At 39.4% G+C, this 21,019-nt stretch overlaps 1 protein-coding gene across 14 annotated transcripts in view; it reads right to left on the bottom strand.

Moving 5' to 3' along the window:
• Positions 1-21,019, bottom strand: part of DZANK1 (double zinc ribbon and ankyrin repeat domains 1) — an 89,857-nt gene that overhangs the window by 56,696 nt on the left and 12,142 nt on the right. For 11 of the 14 annotated variants that reach the window (XM_023626054.2, XM_023626050.2, XM_023626058.2 and 8 more), the window contains exons 4-8: positions 20,421-20,535; positions 18,884-18,980; positions 17,782-17,906; positions 12,574-12,659; positions 1,664-1,781 (exon numbers count right to left, since the gene is read on the bottom strand). In XM_023626054.2, coding sequence (XP_023481822.1) covers positions 1,664-1,781; positions 12,574-12,659; positions 17,782-17,906; positions 18,884-18,980; positions 20,421-20,535 — 541 coding nt within the window. Of the gene's footprint in view, positions 1-1,663; positions 1,782-12,573; positions 12,660-17,781; positions 17,907-18,260; positions 18,431-18,883; positions 18,981-19,129; positions 20,536-21,019 lie in introns of those variants that run through there. The other 3 variants (XM_070247081.1, XM_070247080.1, XM_070247082.1) reach the window with 2 other exon arrangements.

Here is a 21,019-nt window from a genome sequence, read left to right as displayed (position 1 = left end):
ACACAAACAAGAGCAGGCAAGCAAAAAGCTGTCCACTAGGGTCCAATGAAACTGATTAGGAAATCTCCTTCTGGGGAGCTGGCAGAACGTGCTGGGAAGCCACATGCAGGGATGCTAGTGAAACTTGAGGGGAAACTGCCCACTGGGATGCCTGAGAGACCATCTGGAATCTGGCTGGGGTGTCAGTGGAACTCACTGAGAAGCTGTTCATGGAATGCCACTGAAATTCACTGGGGTCCTGCACAAGTAGGTTCCTGCAGGTTAGCTGACCACCATCAGAGCAAAAAGACAGGAAAGCATACCAGAATCAGAAAGAGAAGCCAAGTCCATTCTCCTATAGTGTCCCTCTACTGACAAAAATTAACATGAAGCCAGCTGGCAAAGGAGAAATGTTTGAGTCCAGCTCTAGTACCACAAGGCAGGGCAATGAAGGATGGATCTGGAGCAGAGGCAAGACCTCTGCATCTCTCTAATGAGACTCCGAGTGTCTTGGGTCTACAAGTAGGATCCATCCCTTAGAATCCCAGAAACCCAGATGAGAGCAGATACAATAACTAATAAATAGTTTAAATTGTAAAGCTGTTTATATACTATAGCATATCAATAAACATAATTTTTGAGGCAGTAGAGATGTTCCAAAGTTCGTTATTTTAAATGTTTATAATCTCTGATAACCTTTTCTCCCTGAAAAAACAAAGAAAGTTCTGAAAATCTGTTTTCTGAAAAAATAACTTAGACATGGCACCAGTGAATATAAGCAGGGAAAATTCAAACCAATGGGACCTGTTCATATTTTATTTGCTGTATTATCTTCCTCAAGGAGTTCAAAATATGTCATAGAAGTAAATTAAATTAACTTCTACAACAATCTTGAGCCATAAATTGGAGGAAAAATTTTAAAAGATATCCATTTAGTATCTGACCTCTTGCTTGAAGGTATAACTCAATTCTAAAGTCTTGACTTTGAACTCACTGAATTACTGACTTTTTCTTAGTGACTATCTTTCTTAAATGATCATTTTTCATTCAACATCACAGATCCTTTTATTTTATTTTATCCCCCCAGTCCAAAAAAATGTAACAAAGTATCAAGTGTACAAAAGGTTAACACATTTTGATGAAGGTTTTGGTTTTTACAAAGTCAAGCATATTTTCTAACTAACTACAAAATTTAGTGGTAGGATAAAATCAATTATTATCTACACTTAATCAGCCAAAGCTTTTCAATTTAGATATTCCGATCAATCTATAGTGTAAACAAACAGCAGCTTTGGACAGGATGATGTATCTCATGGATATATAGACTTGTACTTAGTACTTCCCTCCATAGTTCTAGAATATATTTCCTTATTGTACTCAGGTTATGAACAGAAATACCATATGAGTAGGAAATATGTATTTATCCATGCAGGCATCATTGAAATAATAAGATTTCAGTCTTTTTCTGAGCCTGTGCTTCTGCAAGCCCACATAAAAGAAACTGCATTGCAAACAAGTTTTTCCATTCCTAAGTAGGAGTCTGGATAGTAAGAGATTAGTTTGTCAGTAAGTTTTTCAATAAGTATTTAGGCTTGTGGTTCATATATGCCATATACTGTGCTACTGCTGCAAATAAAGTTCAGATAAACCAACAAAAGAAGCTTTTAAAGATTCCACTGCTCACCTGAGCTCCTTCTGGGGGTGGGAGACGACAGCCAAATATGGCTGGAACAGGAGAGCCACATTCTTGACAGAAGCGAGCAAAGGGATCAGATGGGCGGGGGGCAAGGCAGTGGGCACACCTACAACAAAAGAGGTTCCTGATTGGCCATGTTCTGATGGGTTCACATTAAGAAGTCAGGTGAAAATCTAAACGTGTTCAAACATTTTTAAAAATAAAATAAAAAACAAAACAAAAAGCAGACCACTCTCAAACGCTATGGAAAAAGTTCAACATAGGAGATGCTTCTCTAGTCATTTTATTACAAAATGGCCTCAGAATTGGAACCACTGGTGCCCTTCACCTGTAGGCCAGGTCCATCTCACTTCCTGACTGTGGCAGACATTTCTCAGCAGCCTGGATCCTGCTTCTTGGTGGGGCTCTGGCTTGTCCTATCACACTAGATTTGGGAAGCGTGAGGCTGAGCCCTGGGAATTGCAGTAATGTCTACAGTGCGCTCTTCTGGCTTCCTACCTGAGCACTGAGCCCAGTCTGAGTGATGGGTCTTCTTCCTTGGCACTCTGGAAGGTCAGTGTTAGTCAAGCCCTGCCATTGCTTCACTCACCTGGTTAGAGTCCCGAGGCCCTGCCCCAGCAACATCTGGCCCCATTTCTTGAGCAGCTGGATCCCATCATTTAGCTCTCACCCACATACCTGGGTTCTGGATATCAGCCAAAGTGAATGGATTCTCGGAATTGGGCTTCCCTGTGAGTAACATTGCTGCTGTCACGCATTTCCAGGCAGGTTGGGCCCTTGATCATGAGACCTACCTATGTGAACTGCTCCACAGCATCTATGATGTTTGGATACTGTACCCTGGATTGCTTAGTTGCCTGAAACAGTTTCTACCAAGGTGTCTCAACAATCACCAGCCTTTGTAGTTGAGTCCATTTCCCACATTCTTTACTCCATTTAGTCATTCCTCACTGTACCATATTACCAAGGTTTCAGTATGTCTTGCACCTTGGTCCACCAGGGCAAAACCAGTCTTCTCTTTTCTATCTCCAAAGATAATGAAGTGTTGCTCAACAGCCCATGGAGTAACCTGAATATCTCATTGCTCTTATCTTTTCACTCATTCAACAAACTCCTGAGAATCTAATAAGTGTCAGCTCTGAGGACATTAGAGGATGAAAAGAGACTTGGTACCAACCCTGGAAGAGCTCAGATCAATGGGAGGAAAACATGTTGCAATACACCATGATAAATATTAAGGCAGAGGTTTTCAAAATGTCCTATGAACATCAGAGGAAAGGAAAGGATAGGTAAACTTAAGAAAAGACATGACGTGTAAGCTGAATATTAAAGGATGAATAAGAGTTTGCCAGAGGGAGAAGGGGTAGAGGTATTCAACTTATGGAAAACAGCAGGTAAAGAGGCTTGAAGCAAGGATTTTTGGGGAAGCTTGAGGGATTTTCACTTCCAGGTAAGATAAGTGAAAGGGACCATATTTACTCTCTCGCTCGAAACAATAACAAAAACAACAACAACAAAAACACACGAAGAAAATACATAAAACAATAGTTTTCAGACATTAGACAACAGGCAGGGCAGGACAGTGAACCATAGGAAAGAGGAAATAACCAACAGGAACCAGGTGGCATAAGCTCCAGCTTATTGCCAGGAGAGAGGTTTCAAGGTACAGAGAGCAGAAATTCTGAATTGAGGACAAGGCAGTCAGAGTTTTCAGGAAAGAATACCAAAGAAGAGTTTCAGAGAGCTTCAGAAACATGCAGAGGGTCACCTTCAAGTCTTTAACTGGATGTACACATGTGTGAAAAAACTATTCAAGGCCAGAAAAAAATACCAAAGGGGAATGGAGGAAACCACACATAGGTCTGGGAAGTTCATGTTCTCACAAGCCAAAGTGTAGAAACTCTATATGCAAAGGAGCATTTGGGTAAGTACTCGGCAGAGCAGTTTTTTTGGTAGTAAGGAAAAATTAATACTAGACTGAATGCTGCTCTTGTGCCATCTAAAAAGTCTGAAAAGTAAGACTAAAAGAATCAAACTGTTTCCAAGTAACTTCCAAGTAACTTTGTTCTAGAACGAAGTGTAAGAATCATTACAGGAATACAAAAGTACCCAAGACCCAACAGGATAAAATTCACAATGCGTAGCATCCAATAAAAAAATTACCAGGCAGGCAAAGAAACAGAAAATTACAAGTCAAAATCAGAAGAAAAATAAATCAATAAAAACAGACCCAGAAATGTGCTGTGTGATAGAATTAGTAGACAAGGACATTAAAATAGTTATTATAACTATATGCCATATATCTAAGAATGAGAAAAACATAAGCATGCTAAGGAGAGACACAGAGGATGCAAAAAAGATCCAAATCAAAGTTGTACAGAGTAAAAACAATGGCTGAAATGAAAAAACACACTGCATGGGATTAACAACAGATTAGATATGGCAGAATAAAAGATTAGTGAATTTGAAACAGGATAATAGAAGTTATTCAGAATGACACAGAGAAAACAGACCAAAAAAAAAAAAGAAGAGACTATTAGTAAGCTCTGGGAGGATGTCATGCAAACTCATATACATATAATTAGAGCCCCTGAGGAAGAGGAGAAAAAGAGAGCAGAAAAATATTTTTTAAAAATGAACCAAAATTTTTGATGAAAACTATGAACCCACCGATCCAAGCAAGCTGAAGGATCTCCAAGCACAAGAAACATGAATAAAAGTACACCAGGGCAGATCATAACTAAACTGCCAAAAACCAATAATAAAGAGAAAGTCATAAAAGTAGCCACAGGAGAAAAAAGACCGTTATGTACAAAAGACCAAAGATAAGAATAACAACACACACTTGTCAGAAACAACGCAAGCCAGAACATAGTGGAGCAATATCTTTAATGAAAGAAAAAAAACCCCATCAACCTAGAATTCTATACTCAGCAAAATGAAGAGAAAGTAAAAACTTTTTCGGACATACAAAAGCTGAAAGAATTCATCACTAGCAGACTTGCACTGCGAGAAATGTTAAGGGGGGCCAGCCCCACGGCCGAGTGGTTAAGTTTGCACACTCCACTTTGTCAGCCCAAGGTTTTGCCAGTTCGGATCCTGGGCGTGGACATGGCACCACTCATCAAGCCATGCTGAGGCGGCATCCCACATGCCACAACTAGAAGGACTCACAACTAAAAATATACAACTATGTACCAGGGAGCTTTGGGGAAAAAAAGGAAAAACAAAATCTTTAAAAAAAAAAAAAAATGTTAAGGGAAGTTCTTCAGGCACAAGGAAAATACCAGATAGGAACCTTGATCTACAAAAAAGAGAGAATAACACTGGAAACAGTAAATACATTAACAAGCATAAAAATCTTTTTTTTCCTTATTTTTAAAATCTCTTTGAAAATAATCATAGCATATTAAGGTGATTATAAACCATGACCAAGTGGGATTTATTCCTGTTCTTCAAGTATGGTTCAAAATATAAAAATCAGTGTAATACATTAGATTAGTAGAATAAAGGAAAAAGCCCACATGATCATCTCAATTGATGCATAAAAAGCATTGACAAAGTTCAACATTCTTTCATGATAGAAATGCTCAACAAAGTAGGAATAAAAGGGAATATCCTCAACATGATAAAGACCACATAGGAAAAACCCACAACTAACATCATACTCAATGGCAGAAGACTGAAACCTTTTCTCCTAAGACCAGGAACAAGACAAGGATACCCACTTTCATCACTCCTATTTAACACAGCATTGGAAGTTCTAGCCAAAGGAATTAGGCAAGAAAAAAGGTAAAAGGCATCCAAATTGGAAAGGAAGAAGCAAAATTGTTTCTGTTCACAGATAATATTATCTTTTATGTAGAAAACCCTAAAGACCCCATACAAATAAAATTGTTAGAGCTAATAAATGATTTCAGGAAAATGGTAGGATAAAAATTCAACACAAAAATCAGTTATATTCCTGGGCCAGCCCCAGCGGCCTAGTGGTTAAGTTTGGCATGCTCCACTCTGGCGGCCTGGGTTTGGTTCCTGGGCACACACCTACGCCACTTGTCTGTTACTGGTCATGCTGTGTTGGCGTCTCACAAACAAAAAAAAGAGGAAGATTGGCAGTGGATGTTAGCTCAGGGTAAATCTTCCTCAGCAAAAACAAAACAAAACAATATCAGTTGTATTCCTGTGAACAACCTTTAAAGGAAATTAAGAAAACAATTCCATTTATAATAGCATCATAAAGAATAAATAGGAATATTGGGGGGGGGTTGTTTGCTGGGAAAGATTTGCTCTGAGCTAACATCTGTTGCCAATATTCCTTCTTTTTTTTTTCTCTCCAAAGCCCCAGTATATGGTTGTATATCCTGGTTGTAAGTCCTTCTAGTTCTTCTATGTGAGCCGCTGCCACAGCACGGCCACTGACTGATGAGTGGTGAGGTTCTGTGACTGGGAAATGAATCCAGGCCCCCAAAGTGGAGCTTGCTGAACTTCAACCACTAGGCCACCAGGGCTGGCTCAGGAATATTTTTAATCAAGGAATAATTTAGAAATAAATTTAACCAACGAGGTGAAATACATGTGCAATGAAAACTACAAAGCTTTGCTGGAAGAAATTAAAGAAGACATAAATAAAAGGAAAGACATTCTGTGTTCATAGATTGGAAGACCTGATATTGTTAAAATGAAAATACTGCCCAAAGTGATCTACAGATTCAATGAAATCCCTAAAAAAATCCCAACAACTCTTTTTACAGAAAGAAAAATCCATCCTAAAATTCATATGGAATATCAAGGGACTCCAAGCTGCCAAAACAGTCTTGAAAAAGAAGAACAAAGTTGGAGGACTCTTGATTTCAAAACTTGCTACAAAGCCAAGCAACAAAAGCCATGCCGAACTGGCATAAGGACAGACATATGGACCAACGGACTAGAATAGACAGCCCAGAAATAAACCCTTGCATATATAGCGAAATGAATTTTGACAAGGGTGCCAAGATCATTCAATGGGGAAAGGACAGTCTTTTCAACAATAATGCTGGGAAAATTGGATATCCACATGTAAAAGAATGAAGTTGGACTCTTATCTTACACCATATACAAAAATTAACTCAAAACGGATCAACCTAAATGTAAGGGACGAATCTATAAATCTCTTAGAAGAATACATAAGGGGAAAGCTGTGTTGACAGTGGATTTGGCAATGATTTCTTGGACATAATATCAAAAGCATAGGCAACAAAGGAAAAAATAAAGTGGATTTGTTCAAAATTAAAAACTTTTATATATCAAAGAATACTATCAGAGAGTGAAAAGACAATCTAAAAATGGGAGAAAATATTTGCAAATCATATATCTGATAAGGGATTAATATCTAGAACATATAAAGAGCTCCTACAACTTAACAACAAAAAACAAACAATTCAAAAATGGGCAAAGGACTTGAACAGACATTTCTCCAAAGAAGACACACAAATGACCAAGAAGCACATGAAAAGCTGCTCAACATCACTTGCCATTAGGAAAAGGAAAATCAAAACCATAATGAAATACCACTTTACACCTATTAGGATGACTATTAATAGAAAAACAGTAAATAAGTATTTCCAAAGATATGGAAAAATTGAAACACTTGTGCATTTCTGATGGGAAAGTAAAATGATGCAGCTTCTGTGGAAAACAGTCAATTATTCAAAAAGCTAGAATAGAATTGCCACATAATCTACCAATCCTAGTCCTAGGTAGATATCCAAAAGAATTGAAAGCAGGGCCTCGAACAGATATTTGAACACCACAGTCCACAGCAGCACTATTCATGTAGTGGCGTTATTCACAATAGCCAAATCCTCAAATGTCCATCAACAGATGAATGGATGAACAAAATGTGGTATACACATACATGTACACATACATACATGCATGTGTCTAGATACTACATAGATATGGGGTACACATAATGGAATATTATTCATCTTTAATATGGGATGAAATTCTGATACATGCTACCACATGGATGAACCTTGAAAACATTATGCTAAGTGAAATAAGCCAGACACAAAAGGACAAATATTGTCTGATTCCATTTCCATGAGGCAACTAGAATATTCAAATTCATAGGAACAGAAGAGAGAACAGAGGCTACCAGGGGCTGGGGGGATTGGGTAATGGGGAGGTATTGTTTAATGGGAAATGAGTTCTATTTAGAAAGATGAAAAAGTTCTGGAAATGGATAGTGGTGATGGCTGCACAACAGTGTGAATGTACTTAACGCCACTGAATTGTACACTTAAAAATTGTTAAAATGGGGGGCCAGCCTGGTGGGTAGTGGTTAAGTTTGCATGCTCTGCTTTGGCAGCCTGGGGTTCGCTGGTTTGGATCCCAGGTGCAGACCTACATACCAGTCATCAAGCTATGCTGTGGTGACATTCCACACACAAAATAGAAGAAGACTGGCACAGGTGTTAGTTCAGCAATAATCTTCCTCAAGCAAAAAGAAAAAGATTGGCAACAGATGTTAGCTCAGAGCCAATCTTCCTCACCAAAAAAAAAGAAAAAAAAAATTCGTTAAAATGGTAAATTTTATTTATGTGTATTTTGCCACAATAAAATTGTAAAGGGGGGCCACTCGGTGGGATAGTGGTTGGGTTCATGTGCTCTGCTCTGGCAGCCTCTAGTTCACAGGTTCAGATCCTGGGTGTGGACCTGCTACTGCTTGTGAAGCCATGCTGAGGCAGCATCCCATGTAAAATAGAGGAAGGTTGTCACAGATGTTAGCTCAGCGACAATCTTCCTCAAGCAAAAAGAAGAAGATTGGCAACAGATGTTAGCTCAGGGCAAATCGTCCTCACACACACACACACAAAGTATAAAGGCCCTCAAAAAATAATTGATCTTAGCAAATAAAAGTATAATGTATTGTGGGGTTCATAATATTTGTAGAAGTAAAATGAATGATCACAACAGCAAAAGGCTCTTGTTATGCAGTTCTGGAAGTACACTCTCATAAGGTTCTTACGCTATATATGAAGTGGTATAATATTACTTGAAGATAGCCTGTGATAAGTTAAAAACGTATACTATAGACCCTAAAGCAACCACTAAAGAAAAGTTATAGCTAATAAGCCAACAAAGGATACAAAATAAAATGGAATCATAAAACATACCAAATTAATCCAAAAGAAGGCAGGAAAAAAGAAAAGGGCAACAAAAAATAGATGAGACAAAACAGAAAACAAATAGCATGATGCTTGATTTAAATTCAAACATATCAATAACCAGAATAAACATAAATACTCTCAACACCCCAATTAAAATACAGAGATTGCCAGATTTTTTAAAATGCAAGACCCAACTATATGCTGTTGAAAGGAAGCCAACTTTAAATAGAGAAACATTAATAGGTTAGGAGTGAAAAAAGATATACCACGTAAACGCATCAAAAGAAAGTAGGAGTGGCTACATTAATATTAGATGAAATAGATTTCTAGAGCAAAGAATATCACCAGCGTTAAAGAAGGTTATTTTATAATGATAAAGGAGTTGTTAGGAAGAGGACGTAAGATTCCCAAAGGTTTATACACTTAATAAAGGAGTTTCAAAGTCCATGAAGCAAAAACTGAGAGAAATGCAAGGACAAGGAGACAACCTCATAACTATAGTCATAGATTTCAACATAACTTTCTCAAGGATTGATTAAACAATAGACAGAATATCAGCAAAGATAGAGAAAACTTAATACTATCAACCAACTTAACCTAACTGACATTTATGGAACACTCTAGGAAAATACACATTCTTTTCAAGAGCACATGGAACATTTATCAATCAGATCACACAATATAGGTTCTCTGACCAAAAAGGAATTAAATTTGAAATCAGTGCCAGAATATACAAAGAAAATCTCCAAACATTTTGGAATTTAACAAAACACTTCCAAATAACCCATGGGTCAACAAAGAAATAACAATGGTGGTCAGAAACAGTTTGAGTTAAATAGAAAGTACAACACATCAAAACACAGCATATCAAAATTGGGGGCTGCAGCTAAAGCAGTAGTCAGGAGGAAATGCCTATATATTAGAGTTCTAAATGGCAATATTAGAAAAGAAGAATGGCTTCAAATGAATGACTTCATCTTGCACATTAAAGAAATTATAAAAAGAACAAGTGAAACTCAAGTTTCACTCAAAAGGAAATAGATAAATCTGAATAGACACAACTATTAAAGAAATTGAATGTGCAGTTTAAATCTTCCTTAAAAGAAAACTCTGGATCCCAGTGCCTTCAGCGGTGAACTGTAACAAACATATAACAAAGAAATAGTATCAATTCTACAAAAACTCTTTCAGAAAACCGAAGAAAAGAGACTACTTCCCAACTCATTTTATGAGGCCAGAACTATCCTGATACTAAACCAGACAAAGACATCAGAAGACAAGAAAACTACAGACCAATATTCCTCATGTACATGCATACAAAAAATTCTTTACATTTTAGCAAATCAAATTAAACACTATATAAAATGGATAATATTTCAGGTGGTATTTATCTCAGAAATGCATGGTTGATTCAAAACTGGAAAATCAGTCATTGTAACTCATCATATGAACAGAAAAAGCAAAAGCCTATGGTCATTTTAATAGATGGAAAAAATGCTTTGGACAAAATCCAACATCTAGTCCTGATCAAAAAACAACAACAACAACAAACTTTCGGCAAACTATAAATAGGGGAAAATTTCCTCAATCTGAAGGGTCAACGAAAAACCTATAGCAATATCATATTTAATGCTGAGAAATGGAAGGCTTTCCCCCTAGGTTCAGGAATAAGGCAAGGATGTCTACTCTCACTACTTATATTCCAAATTCACTGGAAGTTTTGGCCAATGCAACAAGTTAAGAAAAAGAAAGAAAAGGGATTCATACAGGAAATGAGGAAGTCAAACAACTGTCTTTATTTGCAGGTGACCTGACTACCTTATATAGGTAATTCTATGGAATCTACCCAAAAAGCTAAAAGAATAAGTGAGTTCAGTAAGTTTCCTGAATATAAGACCACTAAACAAAAATCAACTGTATTTTATATTCTAGCAACAAATAATCAGAAATTTAAATTTTAAAAGCATGCCATTTACGACAGCATCAGAAAAACATGAAATACTTAGGGATAAATCTGACAAAAGATACGTAAAACCTGTGCACTGAAAACCACACAACATTGCTGAAAGAAATTAAGGAATATCTAAATAAATGATGAGATATATCATTTCCCTGGACTATAAAGACTCAATATTGTTAATAGGTCAAATTTCTCTAAATTAATATATAGATTCAATGCAACCCAAATCAAAACTCTAGTAGACATTTTGTAGATGTTGACAAGCTGACTAAACATGAATTATAGACTTAAATGTAAGAGAGAAAACTTCTAGAAGAAAACATAAGAGAAAAATCTTAGTGAATGGGATATGTCTTGCATTTGGGAAAGATTTCTTAAATATGCCAAAGTAAGCATGAAATATAAAAGAAAAAGAAATACATTAGATTTCATCAAAAGTAAAAACTTTAGGGGCTGGCCCCGTGGCCAAGTGGTTAAGTTCGCGCGCTCCGCTGCAGGCGGCCCAGTGTTTCGTTGGTTCGAATCCTGGGTGCGGACATGGCACCACTCATCAAGCCATGCTGAGGCAGCGTCCCACATGCCACAACTAGAAGGACCCACAACGATGAATATACAACTATGTACCCGGGGGCTTTGGGGAGAAAAAGGAAAAAATAAAATCTTTAAAAAAAAAAAAAAAAGTAAAAACTTTAGCTCAGCAAAGAAACACTTTGATAAGAAAACAAAAAGCTAAAGACTGGGAGAAAATATTTGCAAGCATATATCTAACAAAAGAAAATATTTATAACTCTATAATAACATACAGAGCCCAATTTTTAAAAGGGCAAAAGTCTGAATGGACATTTTCCCAAAGAAGATGTGTGGATGGCAAACAAGCACATTTAAAGATGCTCAGAATCTTAGTCACTAAGGAAATGCAAATTAAAGCCACACCTGCCATCTTACTAGAATGGCCAAAAATAAAAACAAAAGTGTTGGTGAGGACGTGGACGAACTGTAACTCTCACACATTACTCATATCACACACTGCTGCTGGGAATATAAAACAGTACAATTTCTTTGGAAAACAGTTTGGCAGTTTCCTAAAAAAGTTAAATATACACCAATCATATGACCCTCCTGGGTATTTACCTAAGGGAAATAAAAGTATATGTGTATCTGACAACTGTGTACAAATGTTGTGTACCACACTGTGAACAAATGTTCATAGCAGCTTTATCTGTAATAGCCAAAACCTGGAAACAACCCAGACGGCCATCAACGGGTGACTGGATAAACAAATTGTGATGCATCCGTACAATGGAATACTACTCAGTAATAAAAGGAAATAAACATTTGATACATGCAATATGGATGAATCTCAAAATAATTAGGAGGAGTGAAAGAAGCCAGGCAAAAAAGGGTACATACTGAATTATTCTATTTATATATGGAATCAAATGCAAACTAAGCTGTAGTGACAAGAAGCAGATCAACAGGTGCCTGGAGATGGGGAGGCGCAGAAGGAAGGGATTTCAAAATGGGATCATGTAGGAAATTAGTGGAGGTGATGGATTTGCTAATTTTCTTGTATGTGGTGATAGTTTCAAGGTTGTAGACATATGTCAATTCTACTCTTTAAATAAGTGCAGTTTACTGTATGCCAATTATACCTGTAAAATCTGTACAAAAGTTAATAAAAAACAGCTGGGGTTGGGCAAAACCATTGTTATATCCCATTCTTAAAGTCTTTTTGACCACAATGTGTCTTAGAATTTAAGAAATAGTAAAGAGAATGTGATACTTACTTGAGAAAGTCTGTCTCCCTTTGAATTCGCATGATCTCTGTGCTTGTCAAACTCTTCTGGCCGATTATGTGTGCAAAACTAGGGAACTAAAATTAAGAATATATATAAAATCACGGTAAAAGCTACGGTACAGTAAAATTTTATTAAAAGTTCATCTTAATGTTTTGTCTTACCCAGAATTCATCTTTTAATGTTTTGTTTTATTATCCAGAATTCATCCTTTAAAAACTGTGATGGGGAAAGTCATAAGTAATTATTACTCCGCATGGACATTAAAAAAATTAAAGTGCTAGTCATAATCTGATACATACATTCTATTAAAAACAAGAGTTTTTAAGAAAAGATATCTGAATTTACCATTAGACAGGCCAGATTTTAGAATTTAAAAACCTAAGTTAGTAACTATTTTTCTCAGAGATCATATCCCCAGGAAATTCAAAAGGATTCACCTGAAAGAACAAATACAGCAAGTGCCTGCTTATCCAGAAACATTTAACTCTCTTCGATAGATTTTTATTTGAATGGCTGCTTTGTACCAGGCACTGTGTTTGATGCAGGGAGAGGGACAAAGATAAATATCACATGGTCCCTGCCCTCAAGGGACCACGAACTGGTGTACATACACAATACTGAAACACAGTGGGTTCGGTGTGGTAACACATTTGCACTGGGTCCCATGGGAACCCAGAAGAGGGCATAATCACAGGCACTTGCTCCAGGGGAGAAGGGCTTCCCAGGGCAGTAACATCTGAGCTGGGTTTGATGTTACTCCCATCTGAGCTTGGGAAAGGAAAGAAAAGTTTGTCAAGTGGACAGAAGGACAAAGGGCATTCCAAGGAGAGAAAACCCATCTGCAAAGACACAACAGCAGGGCAGTGCATGGCCTATCCTGGGACTTGGGTGTTTGATATGGTCTAGCAGTCTGAGTGGCAGGACAGTAGAACAGAAAGGAAGGGTGGAGAAGGAACATGAAGGGGAGAAGCTAACACACATGGAGGGTCTGATAGCAGTCAATTGTGCCTGGTATTTGACAGCCATTGTCTCCTTGACGTTTCACAATGACCTTATGAGGTGGGTAATATTATTCCCGTTTCATTTTATTTTTGTAACATTTTCTTTTGACATAATTTCAAATTTACAGAAAAGTTGCATGGATGGTACAAATAACCCCTGTATATGCAGCTTGACCAATTGTTTACACTAACATTTTGTCCCAAGAGCTTTCGTTCTCGCTTTCTGAATCACATGAGAATAAGCTGCAGTCATGACGCCCTTCTGCCTCTAAATTTTGCACGTGATTTCCTAAGAACAAGGATGCCCTCTTACACAACAGTGCAATTCTCAAAACCAGGAAAATTAACAGTGATACACTACTACTGTCTAACCCACAGACCTTTATTCAAATTTTGTTAATCATGCCAATGACGTCCTTCACAGCTATATTTTTTTCCTGGTCTAGGATCCAGTCCAGTATCACACTTCGCAGTTAGTTTCTCCTTTAATCTGTAATACTTCCTCAGTCTGTCTTTATCTTTCATGATCTTGACATTTTTGAACGGTAGCAGGTCAGTTAACTTGTAGAATCCCCTCCAATTTGGTTTTGTCTGATGTTTCCTCATGAATGGATTCAGTCATGCATTTTGGCACAAAGACCAGAGAAATGATACTGTGTCCATTTCAGTGCATCATATCAAGAGGTAACGTAATCCTCACTTTTCAGAAGAGGATGCTGAGGCTCAGAAAGTCTGAGTCACTTGCTTGAGGTCACGTCACCAGTAGGTCTACTATCTCATGTCCCACCCCAGTAGACACATCTACCACGACGCCTGGGGGCTGAGCTTAAGACTCCAGACGCTACGCTGCAGGCAACGGGGATCAGTCCGAGGTTTTTAGTGGCTTCTGTGTCAGATCCAACATGGCCCAGACCAGAAGTTGCAAAGTGGTGGTCTACAGCCCAAATTTGGCCTGCCATTGAGTTTCATTTGGCCTATGTATATTGGCCCACGCCATGTTTCAAATTGTTAAATAATTGTTAAAAGTTAAAACTATGTTTTAACACATAAAAATGCAGGTTTCTGGCTTCTCTTGCAAATTCATCAGATGTGGCAACACTGGGCCCACAGGCCTTCTTATCAATGGTTATCTGAGTAGAGATGACCTTTTTAGCTTGCAGGGCTTTCCACGTGGCCAGAGAACCCCCAACTCTCTTGCCCTGACACTAAAGCCAGGTATCAGCTGTCATTCATCTTCCACCCAGGCAGTATCACACATTTACACGGCTGCCTAGCCCCTGACAGTGCCCCTAGGCCAGATGCTTAGCTCAGAGATATCTTGTCTCCCTGGTGGTTGTTGACATGCTGTAACATCCACCAGCATCATCAATTCTGATGTTTGCTGAAGTATGCTTTAGATGGGATTGAGCTGGGATATTGAGAAGACGCTCTTGCCAATGTGAGGGAAAAAAGTAGAAGATAAAACTTTTGCGGTCCTTTTCTGGCCTCCTTGTCAAATTCCCCAAACTGCTTCCCACACACCCAGTTTTTGGGGATGCTGAATCTTGGAATCTTTACAGATTTTTTTATTCTGTCTTTCCCTTGGAAACAACTCTTAAATAACTAGGTGGGCAAGGTAATCCACATACCCATGCACAAAGAAAATAATTCTTTCTAGATATATTCAGATAATTAAGGTCACATGAGACTTTTTCCAAAAATAGTTATGATTATATTTTGTCATATACCACTCATTCTTCAAAATGATGCTTTTTTATCTCAAAAGCAGTATTCTTATTTGGGCTACACTGGTGAGCATTGCTCACAGGAGCTGAGTGTGCTCATGTGTCTCTTTGGTAATCATTCTTTCCAGGAGACTGTGAAGGGCAATATTCTATTGCAGGGATGGTTGTCCTTTTGTTTAGTGGGGTTTGAAAGTAGGCCTTTTTAGGTCTGTGGTCCTCTGGGCTGCACTTTGTGGTCCTCCAGAAAATATAGTGGGTGGGCAGATGGAAGAACCCAGGAGGTCAGACTGAGTTACACCACAGCATTAGAGACAGGAAATGAAGGAAAGGGCTTAACTTCAAGATAAGGATAGTCAGTCTTTCAGGCCAGTGATTCTCAGACTGGGCTGATCATGAAAGTCATCCATGGACTCCATCCAGCTTATGGACTCAGATTATGTAGGAGGACCGCAGGAAGGGGTAGCTGGAAATATATATAAAAAGTTCTCCCCAGATGATTCTGATGTGCAACCAGGTGTGAGAACTAAGCTTTTAACCTCCTTTACACTTGATGCTAAGTGTGAGCAGCCTTGAAATCATGGGTACACAAGAAGCAGTTGTGGTTGCATAGAAACTGTGCTTCTAGGTATGCTCTACTTGGGGCTCAGACTGCAGAAAGACAGCAAAGGCTCCTGGGTTGCCGTTAGATGCCAAATTCTAAACTGGATTTTAGAAACATTCAAAAATCCAAGTGCTGTAATAGTAGGAGGAGGAGGCAACTAGTCTAAGGGCATCTTTCTTGTTATATAGTAAGAATGCATTGATATAGCTTTTATTTAGGTTGTAAATCACCTCCAATATGTCAAATCCAACAGGCAACTCCCTGCCCTTGTCTAATTTGAATCTGACATAGATGAATTTGACATAGATGAGCACTGCCTTCTCCTTGAAACTCTTTCTTCTCTTGGCTTCTGGGACACCACTTTTTTTTTTTTAGCTCTCTTCCTACTTCTTAGGCTCTTCCTCCTCTGCCCAACTTCTAAATTGAGGATTTTGTCTTGTGCCTTCTTCTCTTCATTTTCTTTACAACCCTGGCAAGTGATCTCATTCAGACCTAAGCTTTACATATCATCCATTTATTGAATATTGCTAAATATATATCCCCAGCCCTGACCTCTCCCCTGAGTTTGAAGTTGCACGTCCAACAGTCTACTTAGCACTTTCACTTGAATGTCTAATGAGCCCTGAAGACTTGTTCCTCCCTGGTCTTCCCCATTTCAATTAATGGTACCATCATCTCCAGATGCTCAGGCCAGGACCCTGAGAGTCATCCTTGGCTCCTCCCTTTTCCTCACCCCATCCGTCTGATCCCTCAGCCAAATCTGTTGGCTCAACCTACAAAACATATCTGGATTCCCACCACCCTCCTATCCTCACCACTTAAGCCTCCTAAATGATAGTTCCCTTTTACTCCTCTATAGCCTAATCTCCATACTGTAGGCAAACAGAAATCTTTTAAGTAAATGAGATCATGTCTTACTCTCCAAATGGATTCCCTTTACAATTAGGAGAAAATCCAAACTCCTTACAATGGGACTTACCCCAGCATCTGTGATTCCCAAACATGCCTGCCCATTAGAATCACTGATGGGTGAATTAAAAACGTAGAATAAAACCATTCCTAAAACCCACACCAATTAAACCAAAATTTCTGAGGTTGGGGGGTCCCAGGATTGTTTTGAAGCCCCTCAGGTGATTCCAACGTGCAGCCATGTTTGAGAACCACGGCTCTCTGTGCTCTGCCCCAGCCTACCTCTCCCACCTCACCTCTGACCTTGCTCACCACGCTCCATCCATACCAGCCTCCTTGCTGATCCCTCACTTTGCACTACGTGTTGTCACTGCTGCCAAGATCTTTGCAGGGCTCACTTACGCTCATCTTGAAGGTTCAATTCAAATGTCACCTTTCCAAGGAAGCCCTCTCTTCTCACCCTGAATTCGAACATTGTTCTTCCTCCATGGTCATTCTCCATCCCAGGGGGGTCTCAAATTTGAGTGTGCATCAGAAGGACCAATTAAAACAGATCATTGGGCCCACCCCTAGAGTCCCTAATTCAGTAGGTCTGGGGTAGGGCCTGAGGATTTGCATTTCTAATAAGCTCCCATGTGTTGCTGATGCTACTGGTTTGGGGACCACAGTTTGAGAAGTACTGCTCTATCTTATTACCTAGTTTAATCTTTTTAATGACACATCACTATTTTAAATTTTTTGTTTGATTATTTACATATTTATTACTGCCAGCTCCTACCCCCAATAAAAGGTGAGCTCCATGAGCACTGGGGCCTTTCTTGTCCAACACAGTATTCCCAGCACTGGAACAGTGCCTGGCACAGGGTGAAAATGCAGGGGACACTTCCTTGAAATATTTCATGGGAAGCATTACAAATAACAGTAGGTATTTAGTACCCTAAAGAGTTTCCTTAGAAGTTACCTGGGAGTGGTGGAAGTGTGGGCTAGAACCTGATTCTTCACGGTAAGCTGGGGTTTCCAGTGGACTCTCTGAGAAGCGAAGGTCTTTCCAAGCTTTAGGGTCAGTTTTTTCACCTCCGTTGAGGTCTACAATTATATTAAAAACATTGTTCTGTGAACATCAGTAATTATACATATAATCATGCAAACGTCTTCATAGTTGGAAACCTTTTAATAAGGGACATTGCCATCCCATTCTTTCCCTAAAGTATTAATAATATAAAGAATCCCCGACTCCTTGAATTAGCACTGAGAAAGAAAAAAATTAGCCCAAACTAAGAAAATTTAAATCTGCCCTACTACATTCCACAACATTCCACATCAGGCTGGGAAGACAGATAAATCCTTTGCAAGGTTAGCAGAAAACACTTTCTTGCCAGGACACACTGCAGTTGTAAAATGTCATAACAGCCCCCCCTTTACATGACTATTGTTTCTTACTTGCCAAGAAACTTTGTTCTCTAAAATCAGATTATCAGACACCTTGCTGTTTGAAATCATATCAGTAAGAACGAGCCATCCAACAATTGCCTGGAGGACCTATGTCACTTTGACATAGAGAAGCAGCCTCAATTTCCAGTCTTCATCCAGAGCTTCAGAGAAAGGTTACTGAGCACAACATTCCACATTTATCTTTATAGTTTCCAAGGTAACAGAACCCTGGTCTCCTTTGCACTCCATACCTGATGGCGACCACTTCACACACAGCTCTGCTTTGCTTTCAGCCTATCAAAATTCTGCCTTCATTTAAATTTCACCCAAACTCCACCTTCCCCCAAACCCTATAACTGTATTTTTTCCTTTGTTTGGTGAGAGGACCCATGGTTCCTCCGGTGTGCGCTCTCCGTCGTGGCAATGTGTCAATAAATCTGACTTTGTTGGACTGCTTGATTATCCCTCGTGGTCGTAAGCTGTTAGCTAAGATAGCCCTAAAACTCAAATTATAGCTTACTTTCTTGTTCCAGTGTTTCTTATTCCAACCCTTCTGCAGACAAGAAAAGAAGCAGTGAACCTGTTTGGTGGTTTAGAATACTAAATCTTATCTTCATTCTGTCACATCATACCTGGAAATTTTCTCAGGTTAACATTCCAACCCAGTTTATTTTCAGCATTCTTATATTTCTTCCTTAGTTTTGATCCAACAAATCCATTTTTCAATTCCTAGGGATGAAGAGATTGCATGCGAATCACTTGATTACGCCCATTTCAAAGATGAAAATTGAAAGTTACGTGGTAGAGACAGTGTCACAGCATGCATTTCTTACTTGAAAGGGTTTGCAGTTGTTTTTACAAAGTGACCTCTGTCTCACCTGACTCTGGAAACACACAGCTTTGTGTCTGGCCTGTTTAGTTGCCAGCATGTCTGCTTGGTAAACCCTACCAGGTCAAGCAGCCAAGACCAGAGGCAGGAGGCAGCACATGTAGGCAGGAGGTTGCAATCACAGGAGTCTGAGTAATAATAGAAGGACCATCAGATCCAGGGAGCAAAGAAAGGGTGGAGTCAGACCAACATAGGACTTATGTACCCGAATTGCCAACACACAATCCTTAAACTCTCTTCTCTCTGGACTCAGTCCCTTATGCCTGACTCAAGCCTGAGGACCTGCTGATACATGTAGGCTCAGCCCCTGCTGGCTGCCCCTGCCCAGTGTCGATCCCTGCGCTGAGCATCCTTGAGCCCCACACTATGCCTGCACCCACTGCTTTAGTCCCAGAGCCTCTCCTGTGGCCTCTGGTCTACCACTGGGCTGAATGGACTCCCAAAAAAACTTCCGCTGTCACCCCCAACAAGACCTCTATGACTGAGTTTTTGGTTGGTTTCCTTACCACGGGCTGGCCCATCCTCTGGCCCTTGCATCTATCTCACTAATGCCCATAACCCAGGGACTGAAGTTGCAAACATCCTTTTTCGATAGGTCTAGTTCATTCTCCAAAGAAGGGAGGCTTTGCAGCTATTTGGGGATGAAGATTTCAACATAAAAGAAGGCTATGCCCACTGAGGGCTTCTACTAGTCTGCTGCATCTATTCCACGAACATACACTCACCGCCCTCTCCTACCTGTCGCTGTGCAAGGCATCAAGTATGGCAGACACACTCTCTGCCACCTAGGAGCTTACAGTGCATAAAGGAGAGAGACAAGGAGCAAAGTAATCACATATTCAAAGCATTTTATAAAGGGAGAAGGCGCGGGTGCTAAGGGACCAGTGACGGAACACAGCCAACACAGTTTAGTTTGGCTGGAGTCTCTACAGGGGACTCACAGAGCATGAGAAGACGACTGAGGACAGAAACTCAGCACTTGGGATGCCAGGCTAAAGATTTCTGGTTTCTTCAATAAGTAAGGGGGAGTCAATGAAGACACCAGAGTACGGGCAGGGATGGTAGGTAGGAATTTCTAATGGGCAGGGTGGAGGAGGGACTGACTGAAGGATGGGAAATCAGTGAAAATAATTTGCAATGGTTGATACTGATCTCAATTATGAGGACACGACTGTGGGTAGACTGACGGAGGTGATGAAACAAAAGGGAAGATGTGACCACCGAGAAAGAACTAAGAAGGTGGTGTGATCCTCTGAATGTATTCCAGTTTCATTACTTGCCTGCTTTGAAGAATCTTTGAGAACATTTTCAACGCTGTCTTCCAAAGAGACTGTATTTGGTGGTTCACAGTCCACCTGAAATACTTTTGTTACAATGCCACTCTGTCTGCAGTCGCTGAAAATTATTTTAAAAAGAAAAAGTCTGTGTGTTACACAAAGATTCGAAAAAAGGTGGCTAGCAATTAAGATGACTCTATTGAAGTCCCCTAGTCTAGCTACTAAATTTATTATATTTTAAATGGGAGAAATCAAAATACAACTTCTGTAGTTTTTCCTTGCCTTATTCTCATTTATCTATTTCTATGTAACAAACCATTTCAAAACACAGTGTCTTAAAACACAAATCTATAGGTTAACCAGGCTCAGCTGGGCAGCTCTCCTCTGTGATCTTTCACGTGGTTGCAGTCAGACGTCGGCTAGGGCTGGAGTCAACTGAAAGATGAACTCGGTTGGATGTCCAAAATGGTTTCTTCCCTCATATTCAGAAGCTAGGCTGGCATATCTGGAATAGCTGGTGCCTCGCCAGTCATCTCTCTCAGTCTGTCTACCTATCTGTCTTTCTCTCTCCCTTCCTCCCTCTCCCTTCGTCTGTCTCTCTT

The sequence above is a fragment of the Equus caballus genome, chromosome 22 (genome assembly GCF_041296265.1).
Source record: "Equus caballus isolate H_3958 breed thoroughbred chromosome 22, TB-T2T, whole genome shotgun sequence".
Lineage (NCBI taxonomy): Eukaryota > Metazoa > Chordata > Mammalia > Perissodactyla > Equidae > Equus > Equus caballus.
Note: the sequence above shows the minus strand (reverse complement) of the source record. Positions and strands in the feature narration are given on the sequence as shown.